This window comes from Anopheles cruzii, chromosome 3, assembly GCF_943734635.1.
Source record: "Anopheles cruzii chromosome 3, idAnoCruzAS_RS32_06, whole genome shotgun sequence".
NCBI classification, from domain to species: domain Eukaryota; kingdom Metazoa; phylum Arthropoda; class Insecta; order Diptera; family Culicidae; genus Anopheles; species Anopheles cruzii.
In genome coordinates, this window is record NC_069145.1 from 36,242,462 (window position 1) to 36,265,637 (window position 23,176).

The 23,176-nt window shown below is 43.1% G+C and overlaps 1 protein-coding gene across 1 annotated transcript; it reads left to right on the forward strand.

The window, feature by feature from the left end:
- The first annotated feature begins 211 nt into the window (after positions 1 to 211).
- On the forward strand, positions 212 to 18,809 carry LOC128274555 (peripheral plasma membrane protein CASK). The gene is made up of 11 exons (XM_053012786.1): positions 212 to 256; positions 8,317 to 8,508; positions 8,586 to 8,819; positions 9,143 to 9,167; positions 9,729 to 9,841; positions 9,918 to 10,056; positions 11,843 to 11,896; positions 13,659 to 13,781; positions 13,900 to 14,022; positions 14,156 to 14,439; positions 14,813 to 18,809. Exons 1-11 carry the CDS (start codon positions 212 to 214, stop codon positions 14,990 to 14,992), a joined length of 1,512 nt encoding a protein of 503 aa, XP_052868746.1. The 3' UTR covers positions 14,993 to 18,809.
- The last annotated feature ends 4,367 nt before the right edge of the window (positions 18,810 to 23,176 follow it).

The window sequence follows — 23,176 nt, forward strand, 5'->3', positions numbered from 1 at the left end:
ATAGTGTTCTGCTAACCACATAGTGATTAGAAGTTCTGTGAGTGCCGGATGCAAAAAAGGTGATGCTTTATGTGGGAAAATTTACGGTAACAGTGCAAACAAGCCACGATAGTTAACCTTACACCGAGGGAATTCCAAACAGTCATGTGGATTACCGTACGGATTACATCGTGAAGGAGCGAGGACCACTAATAAACAAATTTCATGAATTATGATATTTGGATTTTCGATCAAGCTTAACAAAGTAAGGATTTCCGCTTAAATTTTCAGTTTTCAAATTTTTTAAGCAAACGTAAAGAGCCATATGTTCCGTTACCTCTTGAAATTTCCACGAACGCCGTGACACGTTTCGGCCAAAGTGTATGCAGCACAAAAGTTTACCTGCTGTAATTGGATGAAATAAACATGTCTGTCCTTGAGTTGCATATTATTTCAAAAGTTTTTTAAAACCATTTTGCGTGTGCGTGAGCCTTCCTACTGACATTTTTGCGTATCGCTTCACGTCACGTCGATGTGATGTTTTTATCCATATGCTTTAAAATATGGAACTTTATTTACTTACTCTCTTAACTCTGCTTTATTATTATCAGAATTTAAAAAACATATACAGAAAGAATATTTTTATTGCTTTTTTACAATTGTAACATCATTTGAAATTTAATTTTATTAAATTATTAGCGTAATAGCGTAGCGTAGGAGTCATGGAAATAAACCAATAATTGCCTTGCTACAAGAACTAACCTACTTTTTTGAATGCAGATAATGTTGGATTGCTTACGCTCTTGCCTAAACCCCCCAGAAATGTGGAGATTGCACATAAATCATCATTTCTGGTGCCGACACTTTGTGTAATCACGCACGGAAACACCATTTTACATCACACGCCGCTGAGTGGGCCAAAAGATTAACTTCTAACACATTTCGAAACACACCTTTCTGTCGTGAACAGTCGGCAGAGATGAGATGAAGCGCTCGCTATTTCGAAATCTACCAAAAAGGGGCATGGTATTTGTCTCTGCTCTGTTATAAAAAATCGCTTTATGAATGATGCGGCTGGAAAGCAACATTTCTTGCCAAGGTTTCCTTTAGGTTTGTTTTCTACCACTGGCACATCGCTTCCCTACCACTCTCTGTTCTCACGCAAATGTACGATTACTTTTTTATGTATAAGCGAACACTCCGCAGGAGTTAATGTATCACATTCATGATGTGGACAAAAAATGTTCCTAATATTTGTCAAGGATAACGACGAAAAACAGTTGTACAAAAGCAGTTTGTGTCTGCTCAACATTTTTTTCTGTCTTCTTTGAACTACTCCTTATTTTATTAACCATTTGATATTAGCATATTTCAAAGCGTACGTCATGATGTTTAAATTCCTTAGTATTCTGCTCAAAGTATTCTCAAATATTTACGTTACTCTATGGATGCACTCAAAAATACAGCATTGAAGTTTATTTTTAAAATTGAAGTTTTACAGAACAATAACCCGTTCTTTTAAGATTTCAGGCACACATTACGGCATGACTATGAGGTACATACGCATGATCGTGTGAAAATGGTTCGGTTATGGTGTGATGGGTTCCGTACGTTTTACTTTTACGTGATAGACGTTAAAAAGGAGAAAAAGAAAAATGAAGCACCCTTCTGCCATATGAGCACTCATTTGTGAACCAAAAGCACCTTTCATAAATATTCATAGTGCAAAATTAGCACGACACACTTTAACCGCTGCATTCAAGTCTGGCACTTGTGCTGATGCTGCATGACCATGACCGGGTTGAAACGGTAAACTTATAATCTAGCATCTCTGCTCTCTCTTAAACTTGAGAAGTAACTTCCAACTATCAAACGCCACGTGGATGTAGACCAGTTCTTTCTTCGTTATATGTGCTATTCATCTTCTCCGAAACGAGCCTCTTTGCCGCATTCTTCCAAAAGCCTCCACTAAGTGGCGTTAATGAGGGAAGAACGTGACAAAAAACGAATAAGTGCTAGGGGATTTATTTATACATCGAATCCTTGTGAAAGTATGTGACACTAATCATTATATATGTTTTTTTTTGCTATGGCTAGTTAGAAATGATTTCAAAGTGGCAATTTATTTCGCAAAATCGTAGAATTTTAATGTTTTATGCCCAATTCATTCCTCCAAGGACGTTTTACTCAGAGAACCGTTTGCTGATAAATGACATGTGAGAAAACTTTCCATCGATTAGAGTCGGCAAAAGTTTTGACATTTACAACGGCCTAATCCATGTTTATGAGCAAAGGGGGACCATGAAAGCATGACGCATGGGCAACTTTTTCAGCCCTCAGTGGTGTTAAGGATCACCAGCTTGCCGGAAGGTGATGATGAACTTCGTCGCTAGCCAGGAATCGGTTTTGCTGCTTTTCTTTTTCCCATGAACCGGAACCCAACCAGAAATAACCACAAGCTTTGCATACATTCACCATTGAGCTATTCGCAAAGGACGAACGCGCGAGCAAAAATATGTCTCCAGCTGTGCGAACACGGAGGGTGGCAAAACAGTGGAATACATTTCATTAGCTTAAATAAACGATCGACCTGCATAAATAAATTTATTTCGCTTTGTTTCTTGCAGAATTCGGTAAAAAGTATTTTATGTTTTATAATTTTCCTATCATCCTTTAGGCTGAACGCTAACGCTTTAAGCTGTTTATGTGAAACCTTCGCGCGAGTGAATGAGCTACGTTTGTTGTTTATTCACATACGTTATGTATGTTACGTCCGGCGGTTCGGAATATGGTAATAATACTGGAACGTTTAGGCAGCCGTAAAGCCCAAACGATTGTAAAATTGTTTGCCATGAACAAGGAATAGAGTTTTTTTTTATTCTACGATTGAATAGATTTCAGCTTATAACACTTGATTCCAACACTAAATTTTACCTTGCATGTGGATGTGGTCGTTGCAGTAATTCGATAGCAACATATTTGAAATTTAAAACCTACCTGAAATTTTAAACCTATAATATTTTCTGGTTTGTTATTTTTCCTTAAAAATGAATTGCAGCCTGAAAGCTGTAACTGGAAAACTGTAGCAATTGATAAGCTGATAATGGGCCATGATGCTATTCGCCTCTATAGTAATTTGACGCATGGATTGCATTTCATCGCTTAACGTAAATCAATACGGGGAACTACCGCTAGCGTTACTATTGTTTTGATGAGTTTGAATCATTGGGAATTCGTAAGCATGTGCGAATAATGTTCCGACGACCAATACGAATAATGTTATGCATTTGAGTAGTTTTATACAGACTACTTGACCAGCAATTGCTACTTTTAACTTTATTGCTTGATGGGGGTTTATAGTGGCCGAGTGCAGGTGTCGATGACTTTTCTTGCAACCTTTCTTCGTTGCAAGCAAGCGTTGAATTGTGCTTTCAGGTCACTGATATCGTCAGTAAACAAACACATGCACATTGAATATTTATGTCTGTATTATGAGTGACGAAGATTTTTACCGGCGCGAGCTAAACCGCTCTTCAACATTCCATACTCTTGCTAAGACCATTGGAATGAACATCATCAAAAATTAAAGACCAAACGTAAATTTATCCAAGCTTTTTCTATGGCGATACTCTTTGATCTATGGCAAGCAATATGGAGTTATTTGCATTTGGAGAAAAACACCCAGCACCCATATGCCATGTAGCGTCGCTGGTCAACTTGTGGAGTCAAGCTGCCGCTCTTTGAATCATATTATTTCCGAGTCTCGTATTTCTCTCGTGGCTTTACGTCTTCCGGATGGCTTAATCGCAGCAATGAATAAAATAGTGTTGCCGCTGTGGTTGCACGAGCAGCAACCATTCAGTTTTTTTCGTTTCTAGCCACCATGCATTTTTACACCAACTGCCCTTTCAGCTAGATAAACGAGAAGGGCCTTTGGCCAACGCAAGAACGTTAGTAAACATTTCCGTATTTGTTAAAACCTTTCAAAAGCCTTAGTTTGGCACATTTTGGTTTCCACACTTTCAGACTTGCATCACTTCAGATCAATTCGTTTGCGTTATCCCAGCTGAAAACCATTTGTCAGTGAAAAGGTATTGATTTGTTAATTAATGCACCGTTTCTCGACACAACCAAGACATTGATTTGTATCCGTGCCGGCTCAGTGAACTGAATGGTTCGCAAATGGGAAATGGGCAAATCGTAGCTCCCTTTGCTGGTTACATCGTTTCGCTAACTAGTGCCTTCGTAAGACTTGTTCGGCAGTGAACTTTCTACCGGACTGGATTAGTGACACGAATACCCTACGGGCTGTCGGCGTGTTACGTCTCAGCGACGCCAAAAGGAGTTTTGCCTAACTCATGTTCAGGTACTCGTTAGCAGTCTTCGTGATTAATTTTACTCATTATCTTCCGCCCCAAGCACGGTTTATGTGCACCGCGCTTAGCGTGTTGCTGCTACAAACAAGCGCCGTCGGTCAATAGGTGGTTGAAGAAATATGTTACCGTTTCTTGCCGACGCTGTGTCTACTCGTCCCTTGCGTCGGACCACGGCCCAAAGACGTGTTCGTTGCATTTTTGGCCTTCGCTTATCTCGTTGCCTGCTCCAGTAATCTGAAAGATTACATATTTTCTGCGGTCTAGTTATTTATTTTATGTTTTTTCTTATTTATATTACAAAGCGATAGCCAGGAGCAGGAATCCGGAGAATATGTTAACCAACCCTCCTCGTTCATAATTAACCAGTAAACAGGTGCAAGTCTTCGTGGTTCCTTTCGTTGAAAGCGAAAGAAGTACATAAAAATTTATATTCATTCTGCAATATTCCTGCACAAGCGTATACATATTTTGACAACAAAATGGCTGCCAAGCGAGTCCACTCGCACCGGATTAGAGAGTTTGATGTTTGCTCCTTTAGCTAGCAAAAACTCTGCTGTTTTACAAGCAAATTCCACGGGTCTTATTATGTTATGCCTCGGTTTGGGAATTTTTGAAATTATCCACTAGCACCCGTACACGTTGGAAGCGGCGATAGCGGCCTAATGGGCAAGTTCATTTCGCACATGTAACCATGGCTCAAAAAAGCACTCACCTCTCGTTTGGGTTTACTAGAGTTTTAGAGATAATTATCATCATTCTGTGAACTACTAAGTGCGAAAACAAAAACAAACCTCGCAAAATGGCATTTTCGCATTTAAACTCCAGCCAAAGCGTGTTCCTGCAAATGGGTTTTGCAACCCATCGGACGCGCCGCATTATATTTCATCCTGATAATGAGTCCTATAACTCTTTCGCAGCACTGCATTTTGCAAGTGTAGCCCGGTTGGTGGAAAATTCTACATGACCGCGCTCGGTACGTTGGATTGCCTGTGCTGTGTTAATATGGACTGGTTTCTCCCTGCGCTTCTCCTTTTTTCGAGCACAACTTTGGAGGATATTCTGCTACTTTAAAGAGCTCTGCAGAAACGGATTGTACATTTTGCTAAAAGGGATATTCAATCCATTACCCGGAAAGCAGTTTTGGTGTGTGTTATTTTTTTTCTTTTTATGTTTTACGGCTAAAACCTATACGAAATTGAATCGAATGGACCCAGTGTCTGCCACTGTATAATTTTTTCCAAATTGAACTTGCTTTTTCTCCGTCAAGGAACGGACTGTGGTGTGTTTGTGAGTAAGCCAGTTGTAACTGAATTTCATTCAAATATTCACCAGGGCATCCGATGCATGAATAGATTTATGCTAAAGTTGTTTTATGTGCACCACTCGAATGATGTATTCTTGTTTTGTCTTCCAAAATATGTGTTGGAGTTAGTATTCTACACTATTTTCTATAATTGAAACGTAGCTTTATCTAGAAACATTTTAACCAAGCAAAAGTATGCCACAGCCCTACCGATGGAGGCGCTCGGTGGTATGCGATGGAGGCGCCTTGTTAGGCGTATCACCAATACAAAACTTATCGTAGCTTTTTTCATCCAAATTTATTCATTGAACCTTTTGCCACCAAACTTTGGGCGCGAAAGAAAAAACATGAACGAACCTACGCCAACCGTGGTACACCATCGACCAGTTGTTGCAATATGTCGTGGTTCCCAAAAAAACTTTTTCAATCAAACATCCTTTTTTGAGGTGGCTGACGATCATTATTTACACCCTCGCGTGCGCGCGGCTTCGAATAAAATGCCAACCCGAATAAAACATAACCGACACCGCAAAGCGCAAAAAATGTCGAAATGTTACGGTAAGCATCGGAACAGCTTGGGAAGAAGTATTTCAGTTTGTTTGTACAGTTTGGGCGTGTGCTGCAAAAATTTATGAGCGTGCGACAAAATCCAAGCGACAGTTTAATGGAGGCTCCGTGGTGTGTAACTCCGTGAAGCGATAAATCATTACAACTACGCATAGTTTCATCGGTTTCGGAACGTCTGTGGTCGGTCCTTGTAATGGTGCACTATTTGACCACCATTAAAATTCTAATGACGGGTTACGTCGTCGAACCATTGTGACTTAGCTTTGCTCGACCATGTTGGTAAATGTTTGCTACAATTTCGTGGTTGTAAAATGTATAGTTGGGATAGTTGTTCCGCTAGAACGCTATGCTTCGATTGCGACTGACGGGACACCTTCCGTTAACGTTGTCCAGATGGTAGCAGCAGCAGTAGTGCCCACAACCACATCGACCAGAAGCAATAGATTTTCGCAAGAGATCGGTAAATGCGTTGAAAGCCGAGGACCTGAGACCCAAGGACAGTGCTGTGACAATGGTGAATTCGAAGAGTAGTTGCATCTTAATACGAGTCTGTTCGTGATGTTAGAGCGTAAGAGGAAGAATAAATAATGTTTTGTATGGCGTATTCACTCGACAAAGTATCATTTATTGCAAGTGACAGTTGTTTGGAAACGCGCATCTTTATATACTTGGAACTGTGTAAATCGGACACAGGAAATGTATCCGACAGAGTTTTGTAAAATAAATTGTAAGAACGACGAACAAACTAGTTGAATACAGAACATTTCTGAATAATTAAAAGCACTCTGCACCAAACTTTGGCAGCAGATGATTCTTGCTTTGCTACTCGCAAAAATTAGCTCCCGTTCCAACGTTGAAAACTCGAGCATTCTCCGGTTTTTCGCTCGTCCGGATGTGCTTGGATCGTACATATTCTTCCTGCAGCTTCCGTCGTGTACGACATAGTTCATTATATTCAATCAGACGAAAAATCTGACCTCATTGCTTAAGGGCGTATAATTGATTTCGAACTTGGCTGAATGTGGTCGACGCGTACGTAATCTGTAGGTTACCAACACGAGCGAATCGAAATGGTAGTCGAAATCAGAAATTAGCCAGCCAAGCGGTGCTTCTTTCGCCGTGCTCTCCCGCACAATGGCTTGGCGTTCCGCTACCACCAATTTTTTGCCACATTTCTCATGCTTTTCCTATCATCAATTTGGGTTGTTCGCTAATGCTTCTGGGCTCTTTTCGGTTGACAAAGAAGATTGCTCCTTTGACACTCGGAAGCCCAATCTTGCCCGAACACCGCCCGGTGGGAAGCCTCGATTTGGTTATTTGTTATCCCGTGCCTTTGAATTGATGTTATTTCAGGTGAAAGAACATTTTCATCGCCAGAGGCGCAATCTCATATCGGTTAGGGTATGGCGCTTATTTTATTTTGCTATTTTATCTTCACGCCGAGGCATAGCACTGCCGAGCAGATTGCAATCGTTGGAAATCCTTTCTTCACATTGAGCTATTTTATTTATATATAATTCTTAACTTCCATTATCTGTGGTAACCCTTCTTGTTTACGGAAGAATCAGATCAATCTGTTGTTTTCTCTTTTTTCCAGTCATCTTCTTTACTTTATTAAACTTATCTGAAAAAAACATTTGCCATCGTTTATGTAAACCTGTGACCTATCTGTCGCAGTTCCTTGCACACATTCTCACAGGGGTGGTAGCGTAACTTTGCCCTGTTCAACGTTCATAAATATTATTTATTTGCTTAAATTGTTTTTTATTGTTTATTTTAAAAATTATTATTACATGAGTTATTTGTTTGATTTTTAGTAAAACAATCTGGTACGAACTTAAATTCCAGTGACAGCCATGCGTGGTCGAAAAAATCGAGCCACTCACTTACATACTATGAACGTCTCGACTAATTTTAGGGAAAAGGATCATTATGCGATTCTTTACAATTGAATACAATTTGTTCATCGAACCAATCTGTCATTTTTGTTACGGGTCAGCGAATTTGGTTCACCCAGCCGACATCGTGTTCAAAGTTTCTTCGGATGTTCGCCTCTAATGCCGCCGTTTTCCCCATTGGTTCCGTTCGCAGGCTCTATTACACACGCATGACGTGGTAGCTAGGGAAGTATACGGCGAAGAAGCGCTGCGAGTAACACCACCACCGATCGCACCCTACCTGAACGGAGGAAACGATGAAATTGACAACGGTGATGCCGGAGAGCTACAACACGTCACACGCGTCCGGTTGGTGCAGTTCCAGAAGAACACCGATGAACCGATGGTACGCACCGATTGGCTGCTCGGTAGTAGTTGGTGGCAAATAACTCACGCACCATGATCGCGTTCTCTCCGGAACAGGGTATTACGCTGAAAATGACCGAAGACGGTCGGTGCATCGTGGCCCGGATCATGCACGGTGGCATGATCCACCGGCAGGCCACGCTGCACGTTGGCGACGAGATCCGGGAAATCAACGGCCAGCCAGTGCAGCACCAAACAGTTAGTCAATTACAACGATTGCTGCGGGACGCGCGTGGTTCTGTTACTTTTAAAATAGTTCCTTCATATAGAAGTGCCCCACCGCCGGTTGAGGTAAGTGTTCGCTGTGTCCCTACGGTCCTATGTTCGAAAGTTTATATGCTGCTGTGGAGGGATAATAAGCTGCCCTCTGGAAGCATTTTGACAGCTTCAACTGTCGTCGACTGTCGACTCCCCACATACATATGTACTTGCACAACTATACAATCCTAACCGTTTCAATCCCGAAACGTAACCAAGTCGTTGACGGCCTCTGGAGGGAGGGTATTCCAGTTCGAACAGAAAATCCAATTTCTTACCGTGCTGAGGTTAAATTTGATTTCTGAATATTGTATTTTTCCCCAAAACGCTAACGAACCGAACGCGCGCACGAACAGCTATTCAGGATAAGACCAGCGCCGGTTCTAGTAAGTATTTTTGTTGATAATAGTTTTCGCAAAACGTCACTGTCTCTATCACTACGCATTGTTTTACGATCATTTTTACTTCGCTATCGTATGGTTAAAGGTCATTTCTATTCAACGGTTCTCTAATATCGAGTAGATTTCAACATTGGGTAGACCATTGCTCTTATTCATCCTGGGTGTGTCTGTATGTTCGAAATCTGTGTCGGCATGATATAGGTATTTTTGTTTTATTTGTGCATCAATATGTTGAAGTCATCAAATTGACGTTATTTGGATCTTTTCATATATTTTTTCTGAAGCATAGAATACGCATGCTCATGGACCATACCGTATTGTATTTTTGGGTGCGAGTAAAAGTAGAATATGATTTATTCATCAAAATATTGTGTCCATTATTTTATTGAAGCTCATAAATCTCACCATACTCAGCCTTTTAGGCTGACATGTTTTACTTTTGTTTTACACTGAACATGTTGAACGAATCACTGTAGCTCATTCTTCTCCAGCTCATTCAGAAATCGCTCATTACAATTCAATTTTCCATTTCTTTGTCCAATTCTGGTGGATCAGATTTTCGTACGAGCTCAGTTCGACTATGACCCGCTGGACGACGAGTTGATACCGTGCGCACAAGCAGGAATAGCTTTCCGTGTCTCTGACATACTTCAGGTTAGCACAACAGCCGCGTCGTGTATGGCATTGGAAAAAGTTTACTCAACCCGATCCTGAAATCCATACTTTGCAGATTATTAGCAAAGACGATCATCATTGGTGGCAGGCCAGGCACGACGCTGCTGGAGGTTCAGCCGGTTTGATACCTTCACCAGAGCTTCAAGAGTGGCGCATCGCTTGCCAGTCGGCGGACAAATCCCACAAAGAACAAGGTAAGTCTCTCAGCCGGCAGCCGGAAGTAGACGGCGGGCGGAATCGATACGAACGACACGGTTCGAAAATATCTCGCCGCACACGCCGCTTACCAGCTACTTCGCGATCCGTTCCGCCACTCGCAACATAATGGTCTTCCGCGTGGGAACTATAATTTGCTTACACAACGAACGAACGACAATGCTCGCTCACCCGAATACATCGCCTTTCGCTCGAATCGCTGAAATGCCCGGAGGAAAGTATGATTTTCCTCTTGGCAGCCATGAATGAATGCGAACGGAGAAATAATCCGTGGCCCCGTGCCGGAAGTGTGGCGAAGGTTTTTGACAACACTAGACCCCCCATCGGTGCCTCGTGTTGGTTCGATATCGAGGCCAGGTTCGACTTGCGGTGTCCGGAAAAGGTTTACCGGCTGTTGCACCCTCCAGCGGGTAAAATCTGTCTGTCGTCACTGTCATAAGCACTACGCCAAACAATTGGCGATGTGTTGTCATTCTAACGTATTAATCTACGGGCCCATTCTGGCTGGCAGGACCATTGGCAAAAATGGCTGCAAGCAAACGATAAGCGTAGTGCTTTTCTGATGAATATTCATAGTACCCCGGTGCATCTGTACCGCTTTCAAGATGGATGGATAAATGTTTACAAGCCGAATACTGAATGATGCCCGAAGTAAGGCTCTCATTTACCGAGAGGCCATGTGGCCTGATCGACTTTTATTCCTACCTTCCTTGGAGAGTTTGGATTACACAAAATCGGCATGTCATCACACGCCTTAGCGTGCCAGTTAGAGCTGAAATATTGAACTTAGTCCCAAATTGTGACTTTTGTAAATTGTAATTTAAATCGGACCATATTTTGATGTCCGCTATTGAAGACTATACAGAGTTTTCAAATGTGAAATTACAGTATCTTTTTATGTAAGCAAATTATGGATCCAGTTGTATATGTTGTACAAAATTGTTCTCAAAGTTCTGTCCGAGACATGCTCACCAACACAGCATTCTAGTTTCACGATCCTCTACACAAACACACTTGCAAAAGACAAAGTAACCGATCGATTCACGATACTTTTCAACTCTATGTGATTGAAACCTGAAAACCTTCATTTACCTATGTTTCTTTCTTTCTATGTCTTTCTGTCAATTTATGTGCTTCCAGTTTGTTTTAATCATATCGATGTGTGAATGAATGATTTCGTTCGTGCCCGAACTTCTTCCGTTTCCAGTTTTAATCGAGCGCTCGTTTCGACCGCTCAATGTTGTTCAATGTGTGAATGTTATTGTTTGCTCTACTCTTCTCATCCATTCGCCATAACCATTGCTGCTGTCTGAGCATCATGATCTTGTTCATTCAACATTCACTGAATTTTAATTCTTTTACCCATTTACTTCCACTGAGCCTCAGTTTATCGTGTCCGGTGCTCTTCACAGTCCCCGTTTTACGGCTCTTTTCATGCTCTTCTCTCTATCGATCTACCTTTATGTATTGTATAAACATTCGCTTCCCGCTCTGTATATGTTTGAGCGTCCTCCACTGAAACAATTATCCTTTTCTCTAGTGTACTCCTGGTCCGACCCCTTTTGTATAGCCGTAACTGATACTTTTTTCCAAAGATTTTCTCGCTCTCTACTCTGTTGTATTTGAACTATGTAACCCCATATCGATACCATACCAGAATATTGTTGGATTAACGTAACAATCAGCAAACCAAAAGTTCCACTCGATAACTCGTGATTTAAATTATTCTCAAAACGCACTTTCACCAAATCGCCCGCCCGCCAGGAGAAGCAGGGCCCGGTTGTTCAGCTCAGGCAGAAGGATGTGAAGGACCTACAGGTACAGGCACACAATTGCAGTAATGATTGCGATGCCAGCAAACCATTTCCCACCGCATTCTGCGTCCGTCACTGAACGCTCAGTGGCGCTCGACGTGTGCTGTTTATCATTCCTTGTTCAGTACTTTTGACTTTATAAAACTCACCCTCTACCTCTTGTTTTATGTGTGTTTTTTTACGGTACATCATAAAATTCGCTAATGCTGTAATCTCGTTCACGCGAACTGATCATTACATGTCCATGCTACAGGCCACACTCATAAACATTATAACACACCAATACGTAAGCACGCTTCGTTCAACATTTGCCCTGGTGCAATTAGCTTTCTTTTCAACATCCTTCGGATGCCGCTGTAATGTCTGTTGCTTAATTATATTTGTGTCATGGTAGTTTGAGAAGTTCGTTCGAAATTTCGCCATTTTAGCTGCTGTGGGTTTTTGGCTATTTTACTTCACTTCAGTTTTATCCGTATCGTAAATTCCCTTTCGTGACTATTCAACCATCATCATCACGACAAAGAGCGACAACAGTACAACACACAATCATTTTATTTTTAATCACCACGTAATATTCGGCGTTCGTCGAAAGATTCACGTTTAGTTATCCCAAATGATCATTCTCTCAGTCGAAGTTCTCGTAAAAGTTGCTTATGTACAATATTAATCGTTTTGTCGCAATGATTAACGAGCTTTGATACAAAATAATAAAACATTCCCGTTCTTCTTTTCGATTCCCTTTTCGCAAACCAATTTATTTCACCATTGTACAGCTGACCTCGTTTCGTTCGCAGTCGATGCGCATTTTCAGCGATTCGCTTGGCCCACAGCCTTACGTATGTTTAATGATCATTATTCAACGCTAAGGCATTCTTAAGTGCATCCACTTTGGCCAGCAACCGTACCGAACGTGACAATAGGCCCGCCTGTGTTCCTTGGCTGGGATAAATGGATACCGCTCATAGAAGTTTGGTGAAACAGGAGGCGAAAAGCTGCCTTTTGGAGCGTTTCCTAGTTTTGCATTCATCCCTTGACACGTTCGACCGTACTTGATTGAACGTTCGGTCGCGGTGTGGGGACAGTTTCCGTCGGAGGCCGCCTGAAACGTTTGCCCTCGAAACGAAAACTACTCTAAGGATTCGGTACCGTATCCTGCTGGGCTTTCCAATCACGATCTTCAAGCTTCATTAAAGATTTCCCACGGCTTAACGGAACCTTTCAACGAGGAAATAGTGTGCCCATCAGCTTTGTCCCTCCCGGGCTGTTATTTTACTATTGTTGTGCGCTTCCTGTTCGAGAGCAACTGTCACAGAAAAGCATTTCAATTCTTCGTCTGTAAATTGTTTCGTGCCAGGGGTTCGGCCTAGTTCTTTTTTATTACGGTTCGATTATTTGCATGTGTTTTTATGTTTTGCTTTTACATAGCAGTCGCAGCGATTGCGCCACTACGCAATGTTCTATACACTTGTTCACAGTAACTTTGCACTATTTTATTCGCACTTAACACTTTCCGTCAGCCTTTTGCTCAATATTACACACACTCTCCCAAATGTTCCAAGTATCGGCACCATGATCTCCACAGAGTCAGATAGTTGTGTGATGTTTTGGATTTTCTACCAAACATCAAACGATGGAGTAACGAAGGTTTTAATCAAATGATTTGTTTTTTCTCTTCTACTCACTTTCGTTGTGGCCCTTAATTCCCCCTGCTCTTTGTTTGGCAAAACTATGACAAACGATGGTAAAACACACAATACCATAAAAAGTAGTTAATTGCTCAATATTTAGCCGTAAAAAGAAGCAGTGTCGAGACAAGTATTTGGCGAAACACAATGCCGTCTTCGATCAGCTGGATCTGGTGACGTACGAGGAAGTGGTTAAAGTGCCAAGTAAGTACACTTCAGCATGGTACCGGCTTGCGGTAATCAATTGATACCAAGGAAGTCGGCTCGTGGCAAGCTAATTATGTACACGTCATACTGTCCTTCCCTCCATTGCCGGCTTCAGTCGGAGATCCGGCGTTCCAAAGACGAACGCTTGTATTGCTGGGAGCGCACGGCGTTGGCAGGCGTCATATCAAAAATACGCTCATCGCAAAATATCCGGATAAATACGCTTATCCAATACCACGTAAGTCTATCCAGCGTCCATGCTGCGTTATGAGCCCGTCGCTTCGAGCATCCCACCGAAGCTATCAAATGTCTCCAGTGTCTCTAGCACTAACGTGGCCCGTCGTCCTTTAATTTTGGTCTGCACACCACAGATACCACCAGACAACCACGGCCGGACGAGGAGAATGGGCGAAGCTACTATTTCATATCACACGATGAGATGATGGCGGACATTTCGGCCAACGAGTACCTCGAGTACGGCACGCACGAAGATGCAATGTACGGTACCAAGCTGGAAACGATACGACGCATTCATGCCGACGGCAAAATGGCAATATTGGACGTGGAACCACAGGCCTTAAAAATACTTCGAACAGCCGAATTTACGCCGTACGTTGTGTTCATCGCAGCTCCGTTGCTGCAAAACATCGCAGACGTAAGTAGTGGTCGGCAACAAATTGTTTTCTATATGCATGCATTTTTTCCTATAAAGCAGCATTAAATGACTTAAAACATAAGCACAGGTTTCAATGTACCTATGTATTTATGGGGTTCATTGTGTATTTAAAAAAAACCAAGAAAAGGGAAACTATTCTTGTGCTGCATAGACACCCGCAGCCACCGTACTGCGGACAGAGAACTAACGAACATTCGTAGAACGTTCCGGAAACCCCTTTTTATTCTGAAAACATTCTGAGAAAGTCCCGTTTTCCGAGCGCAGCAGTTTCTTTTGCGTGATTTGAACATTCAATGCTAGATACAAACAAACCGTTTCAATCGCTTTCGTTCGATTTTGTTCGATTCTACAGTACGATGGTAGTCTTGAGCGTCTCGCCAAAGAGTCCGATATGCTGCGCCAGGCATACGGCCATTTCTTCGACCTGACCATCGTCAACAATGACATCGGTGAGACGATAGCAACGTTGGAGAACGCTATAGATAAGGTGCATTCGACCGCCCAGTGGGTCCCCGTGTCCTGGCTGTACTGACAAGATAGTGAGCTAGAATGTCCCGCCTGTTTGGAGGATGAGTGCGATTGTGATTGCGATTGTGAGCTAGACCTTAAGTGAGCCGGTCACCGCCTAACCGCTGACCGACGTGACCGGTTGGAGCGATTGAGAAAGTCGAGGGTGCAAAAGTTTGCCATCATTAGCACCCCATTGTGAGGTTGAAGGTCTGTCCCACGCGGATCGACGCTGAAGCCGCGTCGTTCAAACGAAATCGAATGACGAATACCAACCTCACATCAGCAAGTAAACAACAAAATCAAACTAACCTACAAACCAATCATCAAACATGGCTCACACTCTGTTGTTTGAATGACATGCACCTTGTCGTGACCTGTGAAAGTGTAAGCGTCGAGAGTACTTGTTTTTTTGATACCAATTCTTCCACTGAAGCCAAGTTGAGAAAAACCAAAAAAAAGGCAACAAGTAGAAAACAAACAAACTCCATAGCGGTAGCCATTTTCGGTCTTGTGTTGAACTAATCCGATTTCATACTTAACGTACCGTTCATATTGCGGCCGTAGTTGTTTGATCAATCACCTCACACTGCAGGTAAATGAGCTCGTGCAACAGCCACGACCAGATTGCACACTTACGTCGATCGTTGGCAGTTGCGCAGGAACGTATGCAAACGGACGAATGTCGAAGGAAACACTTTCCGATGTTCGCCGGAGAATCGGTTCACACAATGGAAGCAAACCTAGCACCCCCAGATACCTAACACCCCCAGACTGCACTAGCAGAGAGCGAATTAATTACCCAAATTAACGAAATTCAAACAATCGATTGCGATAAAAAATCAGTATAAGCAATCAACACAGAAATCACCCGACGAGATGGTAGCGAAGATGGAAAAAAAATACAAAACATGAAAAAAACATTAAAACGAAGTGATAGAAAATGGAAACGTACACACAAAGCATACACTACGGAAACGGAAACGAAATAAATTATAGAAGATAATAATTTAAAAACACACAAAGATAACTAAAACTCTTTTTAAAAGAACTAATGCAACAAAGAGTAAACACAAAAAAGCGCAAACCGGAAAACAACAAACTAACCAAAAACAAAACGGTGGTTATTGGAATATGAGCATAACAGTGAAGGAAATATTAGTTAGCATTAATCTTAACCAAAATAAACTGAAAATGAATGAAAGGAAAAACAAATGTTAACATAATTCATAATAATAACTATAATAACGCTAATAATAACTGACCGAATGACTTTAAATCAAGAGTATCGCAATTCAAGGACTAACCAAAAGAAGAAGAAAAAAAAACAAAACGAAAGTAGACCGAGACAAAGCGACGCCGCAGAGAGGGGGTGAATAGGTGAATAATATTACGTTGAAATTGAATGTAGAAAAAATAACATTAAAACATGTGTTTTCCATGTATTTTGTTTCATAGCGATTTGAGAAATATTCTGAGAAAGGAAAGATTAAAATGGGCCGTTGGCTAGGCCAGTCGGCTAGGGAGGTAGAGATTTTAGGAGAAGCAGTTAATGGGTTGTTTCACGTTGGGAGAGGTAGTTTAAAAATGGTGAATAAGCACGACGTGTTTACGACCCGGACGGCCGGAGGCAAGCACTCGTGTTGAAGTTAGTCTGTTTCCGCTAAAAAATGGTTTATCGTACGTGAGGCACAAAATAAAATCGACCTCCAACAAGTCACCGTTTGTATAATCAGTGAAACGGAGTGTTTCAAAGGATGATGAGATGGTTTGTTAAAATTCATTAGGGTATAGTTGGATCCATTGGAATATGGTCGCGAGCCGAAAACCTTCCACTAGGATCTTCACCAAACAAAGTATCGCCCGAAGCAGTGAGAGCTGCGAAGCTTGGAAATGTTTCCTTTTGTCACTGAGTCGTCGTCCACCTAACGTCCGCCATCTAGTTCCAATGCAATCATTTAGTTTTACTTTCACATTAATTTTCACATCAGTTTTCGTGTGCCAATTAGTTTGGCCTGAATTGTTTCACCATTTTAAAGAACGGTGTATGTCGTTACATTAAAATTGACATGTTGATATGTTATCTTTGTTTTCTTACACATAACATATGCATTTTTTAACATACACCAGTGGAGTGAAATTCAACAAACATCTAACGCCATGAAGAGAACACAAAACAAATTACGTCTGTAAGTTTGAGGCAAAATTTAAGAACTTCTTTATAACTCTATCATATTCGCAGTGAAATCAATCAATCTGTTCATGGACAGAACAAACCCCAATTCGTTTACCGAAACAAATAATGGGTGAAAATATGGATTTTATGCCAACAGTGAACTTTGAACAATTACCGAAAACTGATCATTTATGAAACTATTTTAAATTTCAACCTCCGAAACCATCATTAATAATGGGATGTTGAACCGTAGTAGCTGATCTACTACATGAAACCGAAGAGCTTCTCTTTTCTGTGTGTTTACGAATGCCACGAAGATAGTATTGGGGTGGGTTCTAAATTACAATACCGTGGGTTAATTACCGGAACTAGAACTACGGAAGCAATACCGAAATTCCACAAACCACACTTTATAGAACACCGAACGGCTTCAAACTTTACCGGTGCTAAGCCCGGACACGGGTAAAGTTGAACTAAAATCAAATTCATTGCACGTTTTGGCACACCTACTAATAATAATCCTTTGGCGTACGAGTCAGAGCGAAACAAGCAAGCAAGCTGCCCACGAACAGGTACCCGCAAACTAATCGACCGAACTCGCAGAGGTCATCAATGCGCTACTTATACAATATTACCGAACAAGAATTAAAAACTGCACACTGAACACGCCACAACGCTACAATGACACAAAGAAAGTTACACAACATGCTACACGACAGAATGGAAAACAAAATCCAACATAAAGCAATCCAACAGACGCAGAAAGAAGCACACACATTTATCCAACAATACAAAATATATTTACGAAAATACTTGACGAAAATGAGCATATTTAGGAAATCAAAAATATTACCCCTAGTTTCTTTTCCTGCAGTTTCACAAAATTATAGCAGCAGGTACTCGGCGATGTAGCGCTATCATACGCCTGCAAAGGGTAACCACCCTGCTGATACGCACATACGCGGGCGGGGGGGGCGCGCGCGCAAACTGAACACAGAACACACTAAACATTGGAAACGTAATTCACTACATATATTCTTCTACACAACGGATATCTCGAATGGCAGTTACCTTCCTCGTGAAACTTGTATACAATAAAGAAAAGTTTTAAATAATAAACGACGAACAGAAGAAACCACGCCAAACCGAACGATACAAAGTCATACGGAGCGAGAACTAAATGAATTTCTTAAAAAAACAATAACTTCAATACAAGCAGGCAGCAAAGTAACACACAAACGTTAATAATCTAAATCTGGTGTAATTGGAATGGAACTACGAATTTGAAAATGGGCCGCCCCCGGGGGTACGCAAAAGATGGCCGACAAATGAGCGACGGATCAGATTCCAAGTGGTTTGGTGGAGCTTTTACACCAGCACCACACCCATCACGAACCGGTGAATAACGGATCGCAACCGGTGCAGCCGGGCTGCAAGCTAGGCAAGCATTTACCAATAACAAACGTCATCGGTTCGGCAAACACAGGCGAACACGGAACATTGACAAACGGACAGGGCCGTGGACGAAGGCAAACGAAGCATAAACAATGCGTTAAACAAACGATAGGCTAAAACAAGGTGGAAGTGTCGTGACTCTATACGGTAAAAGTATTATTTTACTAGTTTATTTTGTTTTGGATGAAAAAATTCTAATAAAAATGAAGTTAATATAAAATGTACTGCCCTGCCCGCTCCTCTTTAGTCGTTTTCCCTTCATTTTCAAGATTGATGACAAATGGGTGTTTTCAGTATTACGATAACTTTCAGGTATAACGACGATGTGTGTCATGTTGTAAAACTTCATTCAATATTAACCATCTATGGTATCGTTGCCGCATCTCGGAATCCATTATGAAATTCGGTACCGTTATCATCCGTGCAGCTTTTCATACGTTAATGGCACTCGTAGCCGGAGGCCAGGACCATCATCAGCAAGGGTGCTCATTCTTTATCATGATGATTTTCCATCTTTCCGCAGTGTAATCGCACGTAGAACGAGCTAGAAGTCCACGGGTGCAGACCAAATAAAGTAATTGTAAGCATTGCTTTGCACGGACGTCACCACAGGTTGTCTGGACATGTGTTACATTGCATGAAATACGGGCTGAACGTACAGCTGCAGTGCTTGGTGCCCGGCTCAAGGAACCTACCGCACCAAAGCTAACCACACACACAGACACACACAAACACACGTCTGCGGAATACTATCTGCCACGATCGAAGATTGTTTATGTTAGTTGCGAGACGGTGTTAACGTTTCATGAATATTCACAACACGGGACCGGCTGCCTTAAGAGGGGTAGATAGAGCATAGACCCTCTCCGACCTGCGTGGTCGCCGCCGCCGCCGCCGCCGCCGGGCGTAACAAAAGTAAACGAAAAGCCCCCCGGCCCTTGGGTTTGTTTGCTTCCGTCCAATGCTCCGTAATTAGAGTATTCCAGGAGAGTGAAGTCGCCTGCGCCTGTTTGCTGCAAATAAGGGACCGACCTCTGGAGGGAGCGCGGGTGTGCCGCAGGACGCAGGAGATTGGAAATGAGTATCCGGGGGATGCATTCGCTTCCCGCATTGACTGGTGCAGGAGTGCCTACCCATAAAATTAAAATTACCGCCCACAAAAGCAGATCGTCTTCGGCGTTGCTTGCTCCAATGGGGCTCAAAATTTGTCGAACACGCGCGTCATACCCAGGCGGTATCAGGCTCTTCAATAAGTGTTGCGGTTCGATAAGAAAAACACCATATTTTATGGTTTAAATACACTTCGCCTCTCTGAACATCAATACAATTGTTCCAACGAGCTTTCAATTTATGAACGCCATCGCTGAAGTGAGAATCTGGAAGGGCTGCAAAATACGCTTCCACAGCTGTTATGAGCTTATCATTTGATGACAAACGCTTTCCACGCATGATTTTTCTAGGTCAGGAAACAGATAGAAGTCGCTAGCGAACAAATCTAGTGGATCTAGGTGGATGCTCCAATAATTTGAACTTTAATTCATAGATTTTTGCCATTTTCAAAATACTCTTGTGAGACGGTGCATTGTCCTAATCAAAAAGGTCTTTTTTTATGCAAACGGTTTTTTTACGAGTTTTCTCCTTCAACCCCCTTTTTTTTCGCTTCCCAAAAACACCTTTTTGGCTGATTGTGGGATGCTAACGCCTTTTTGGCCGATTTAAACGACTCTTTAGTCTGCAGTTTTATCCCGCAAAACAAAACAAACACAAAAACCGCTTTATCCTTTCGAATCCTTTATTTTCCTACTGTACTAATTGAAGACGAAGAGTCATTATACAACATTCAACATTCGTTCTTAAAATTCCTTTGCTTTTAAACCTTCCAAATATTAAAATTCAATCACTGCACGATACTTGACTTTTTCCATTGTAAAAGATACTGTGACGTCGTCGATATTGAATGGCTTGCAAACGTAGAATGAATTGACAGATTGAAATAAAACTTCACATACGTTCATATGAAGAGTGTACCAACATAAGAAGATAAATTTATGCTAGTAGGAACGTCCTCTTTCATTGAAGCGCAAAACCTATTGAACAATCCAGTGTAACCATTCGAAGCCTCTGGCGCTATTTTACTGATGCAACATATTTGAAGAAGCGTTTCATTGTTTCTTCGGAGCGTTGTAATGCTCGTCGAGATGGCAACAAACTTTCGTGACCACACACGGAACGGCATCAAACCCGAGAGCGTCAACCAAACTTCCGGCCAACTTGTAATTGCGCAGCCCGACGTAAGGAACCGGAAGTGATCTTCAAACTCGAAATATCACCACCCTTTCCAGCAAACTTACGCTGCACCGTAAAAGCTTTCATCCTGCTGACGTATCATACCCGCCGTGCCTGGTGATGTATTGTGCCGACCTTTTGCTTCGCCGTTGCTTTCAAGTGTTCGGAATTTACCGTCGGGAAGCAGTTTTACCCCGCGTTTGCCGGGAAAGTTTATCACTCAATTCACCGAACTGGCGCGAACGCGAACTCGGCGCCACGGGCCGCGCTCATTCTTTGCATGTTTCGACACGCCGACCTGGGAAGCACGTCGGCACGGTGGCCGTTTCGGTGTGTCAAAAGGTGTATGAACTCCCGGCCACCGGAACGTGTATGCAAACGGGCGGGCGGTTACATTGCGGGCCCCCGTGGATGGGTACCGTTTCGGTATGCTGTTTGATTACTTTCCAATTATTGATTCTTCGTCCCTTTGCCCGGGCTGGGGCAAGGTTCCGGTGCTGGTGCGTCAACCTTTACGACCGATCGGTCCGGTTGGCTGTTTCGTGTTATTTTAGTGACACCCTGGGGCGGCCGGCCACTTGCCCGTCTAACGTGCATATCGCCAACTTTATTCCATCTAACTGGATCACGATGAACCCGGGACGGTAGAAAAACAGGTTGGCCAACAGAAAAAATGAAAACGACTCGTGCCGTGGCCATTTTGGCTCCGGCGGCGTTCGTGATGCTTGCCGCTTCATTTCCATCAGAACACAATTTCCGTCCCCAGGGCGGGCCGCCGATCGAACGTATCAATTACATTGCCGTAGACGCGTAGGGCTGCGTGCCGGGCCTAGAACCAGGACACCGGAACATCCGTTCCTGGCCAACAAGGCAATAACTGGCGATAGGCGAAGGAGCATAATAACACAAAAACAGCTCGACGGACGCATAACGAAGGTGCCGAATGGTTAGTCGCCGCACGAATGGCCTCATCCGTGTTCCTGGGCCGTCAGTTTCCTCGGAATACGGGCGCGCGCCCGGGAGAGAGAGAGAGGGTGAACGTGAAAACTCGAGAGCCATTTACGCTGATTGCCCCATCGATCGGCAGGTAGCCGATAAGGACATTTCTCCGCTCTCTCTCTCTCGCATCACCGGGTGCTGGCAAATTGGAAACCGAAATGAATAAAACAGCAGCAACCGGAAGCAGCGGACAGGCACGGGGCAATAAACAGAGAACAAGACAGAGAGAGTGAGAGAGAGAGAGAGCGAGGGGGGACAGCAAATTATGTGATTTGTGGTGGCGTCAGGTTTTGCTATTTCCACCTCGCAATGATGAAACCGCTCGACGTCGGTTTCGGTTTGAATCGGTTTTGCAGCAGCTCAACAACCATCAAGGCGCGCGGTCCCGCTCCGTGCCGTGCCGTCTGATGGACGGTTGGGGCCGACCGTGATGCGAGCTGCCTTCACCGTTCACTAATTGAACCTCATCGTTCATCGGTGATGAATATGCTTTAATCGGGTCGAGCGGCTCGCAGGATAATTGTTCCTGCGGGCAACCCGTCTCTGATGACCCGTTCGCGTTTAAGCCATAGTTAATTTGTCATTCGCCCCCGAACCAAACGACGGACGCTGGCTTCCGAGCTGGTGAACTGTAAAGTTGCGGGCTAGGCAATGTTTGGAAGTGTTCGCTTCCGCTAGCGATGCTCCAAAACACAATCCAAACTCAATCGTCCGTACGGCCGTCACGGTCGCGGTCGAAGAGTACGAAGCCGTTAACGAAACCGCACACCGACAGCGACAGCTTTCGGATGACCTTACGGACTTTAAAGTAGCGCGGATTAAGCGTTTTTCCCTCAGCCGGGCAGGAAAATTCAATTCTCGCAAACCAGACGAACGCGCCTTGCGATGGATTATGTGCCAGAAAGACGGTCGAGCGTAACGGACGACGCCACTGCCAGACGCCCGGCATTATCCTTACAATCGACAGTCGGCGATGGCAAATTAGCTTTGGCGTTAGGCTTTAGGCGCCCCATCCCCGGGTCGATGGAGGCGCCTGGTGTTCGGTGCGCCTTCGAGAGCAGGAGTCAAACAAATGTGACTAAAGAACTGTTTGCTCATCGCGTGCGATAGCCGGTCTTGTAAACGGATACCAAGCCGCCATTAGTTGACGCTTTTCGCGACACGATAGATCTAATCAGAGGCGTCATTTCGTCCCTGTGGCGCGATCGGAACCGGGAACACATTATTTAATAAACGGTACACTGGAACCGGAGCAATCAATCTTCAGCGAACTGCCCACCGTGGGAGGTTGCG

What these genes read in the sequence shown, in the direction of transcription:
- LOC128274555 (XM_053012786.1), top strand. Translation starts at nt 212, where the DNA reads ATGATATTTGGATTTTCGATCAAGCTTAACAAAGTAAGGATTTCC. An exon ending in AGAACACCGATGAACCGATG is followed by an intron (nt 8,509 to 8,585) that starts GTACGCACCGAT and finishes TCTCCGGAACAG; the next exon opens with GGTATTACGCTGAAAATGAC. An exon ending in CAAATCCCACAAAGAACAAG is followed by an intron (nt 10,057 to 11,842) that starts GTAAGTCTCTCA and finishes CCCGCCCGCCAG; the next exon opens with GAGAAGCAGGGCCCGGTTGT.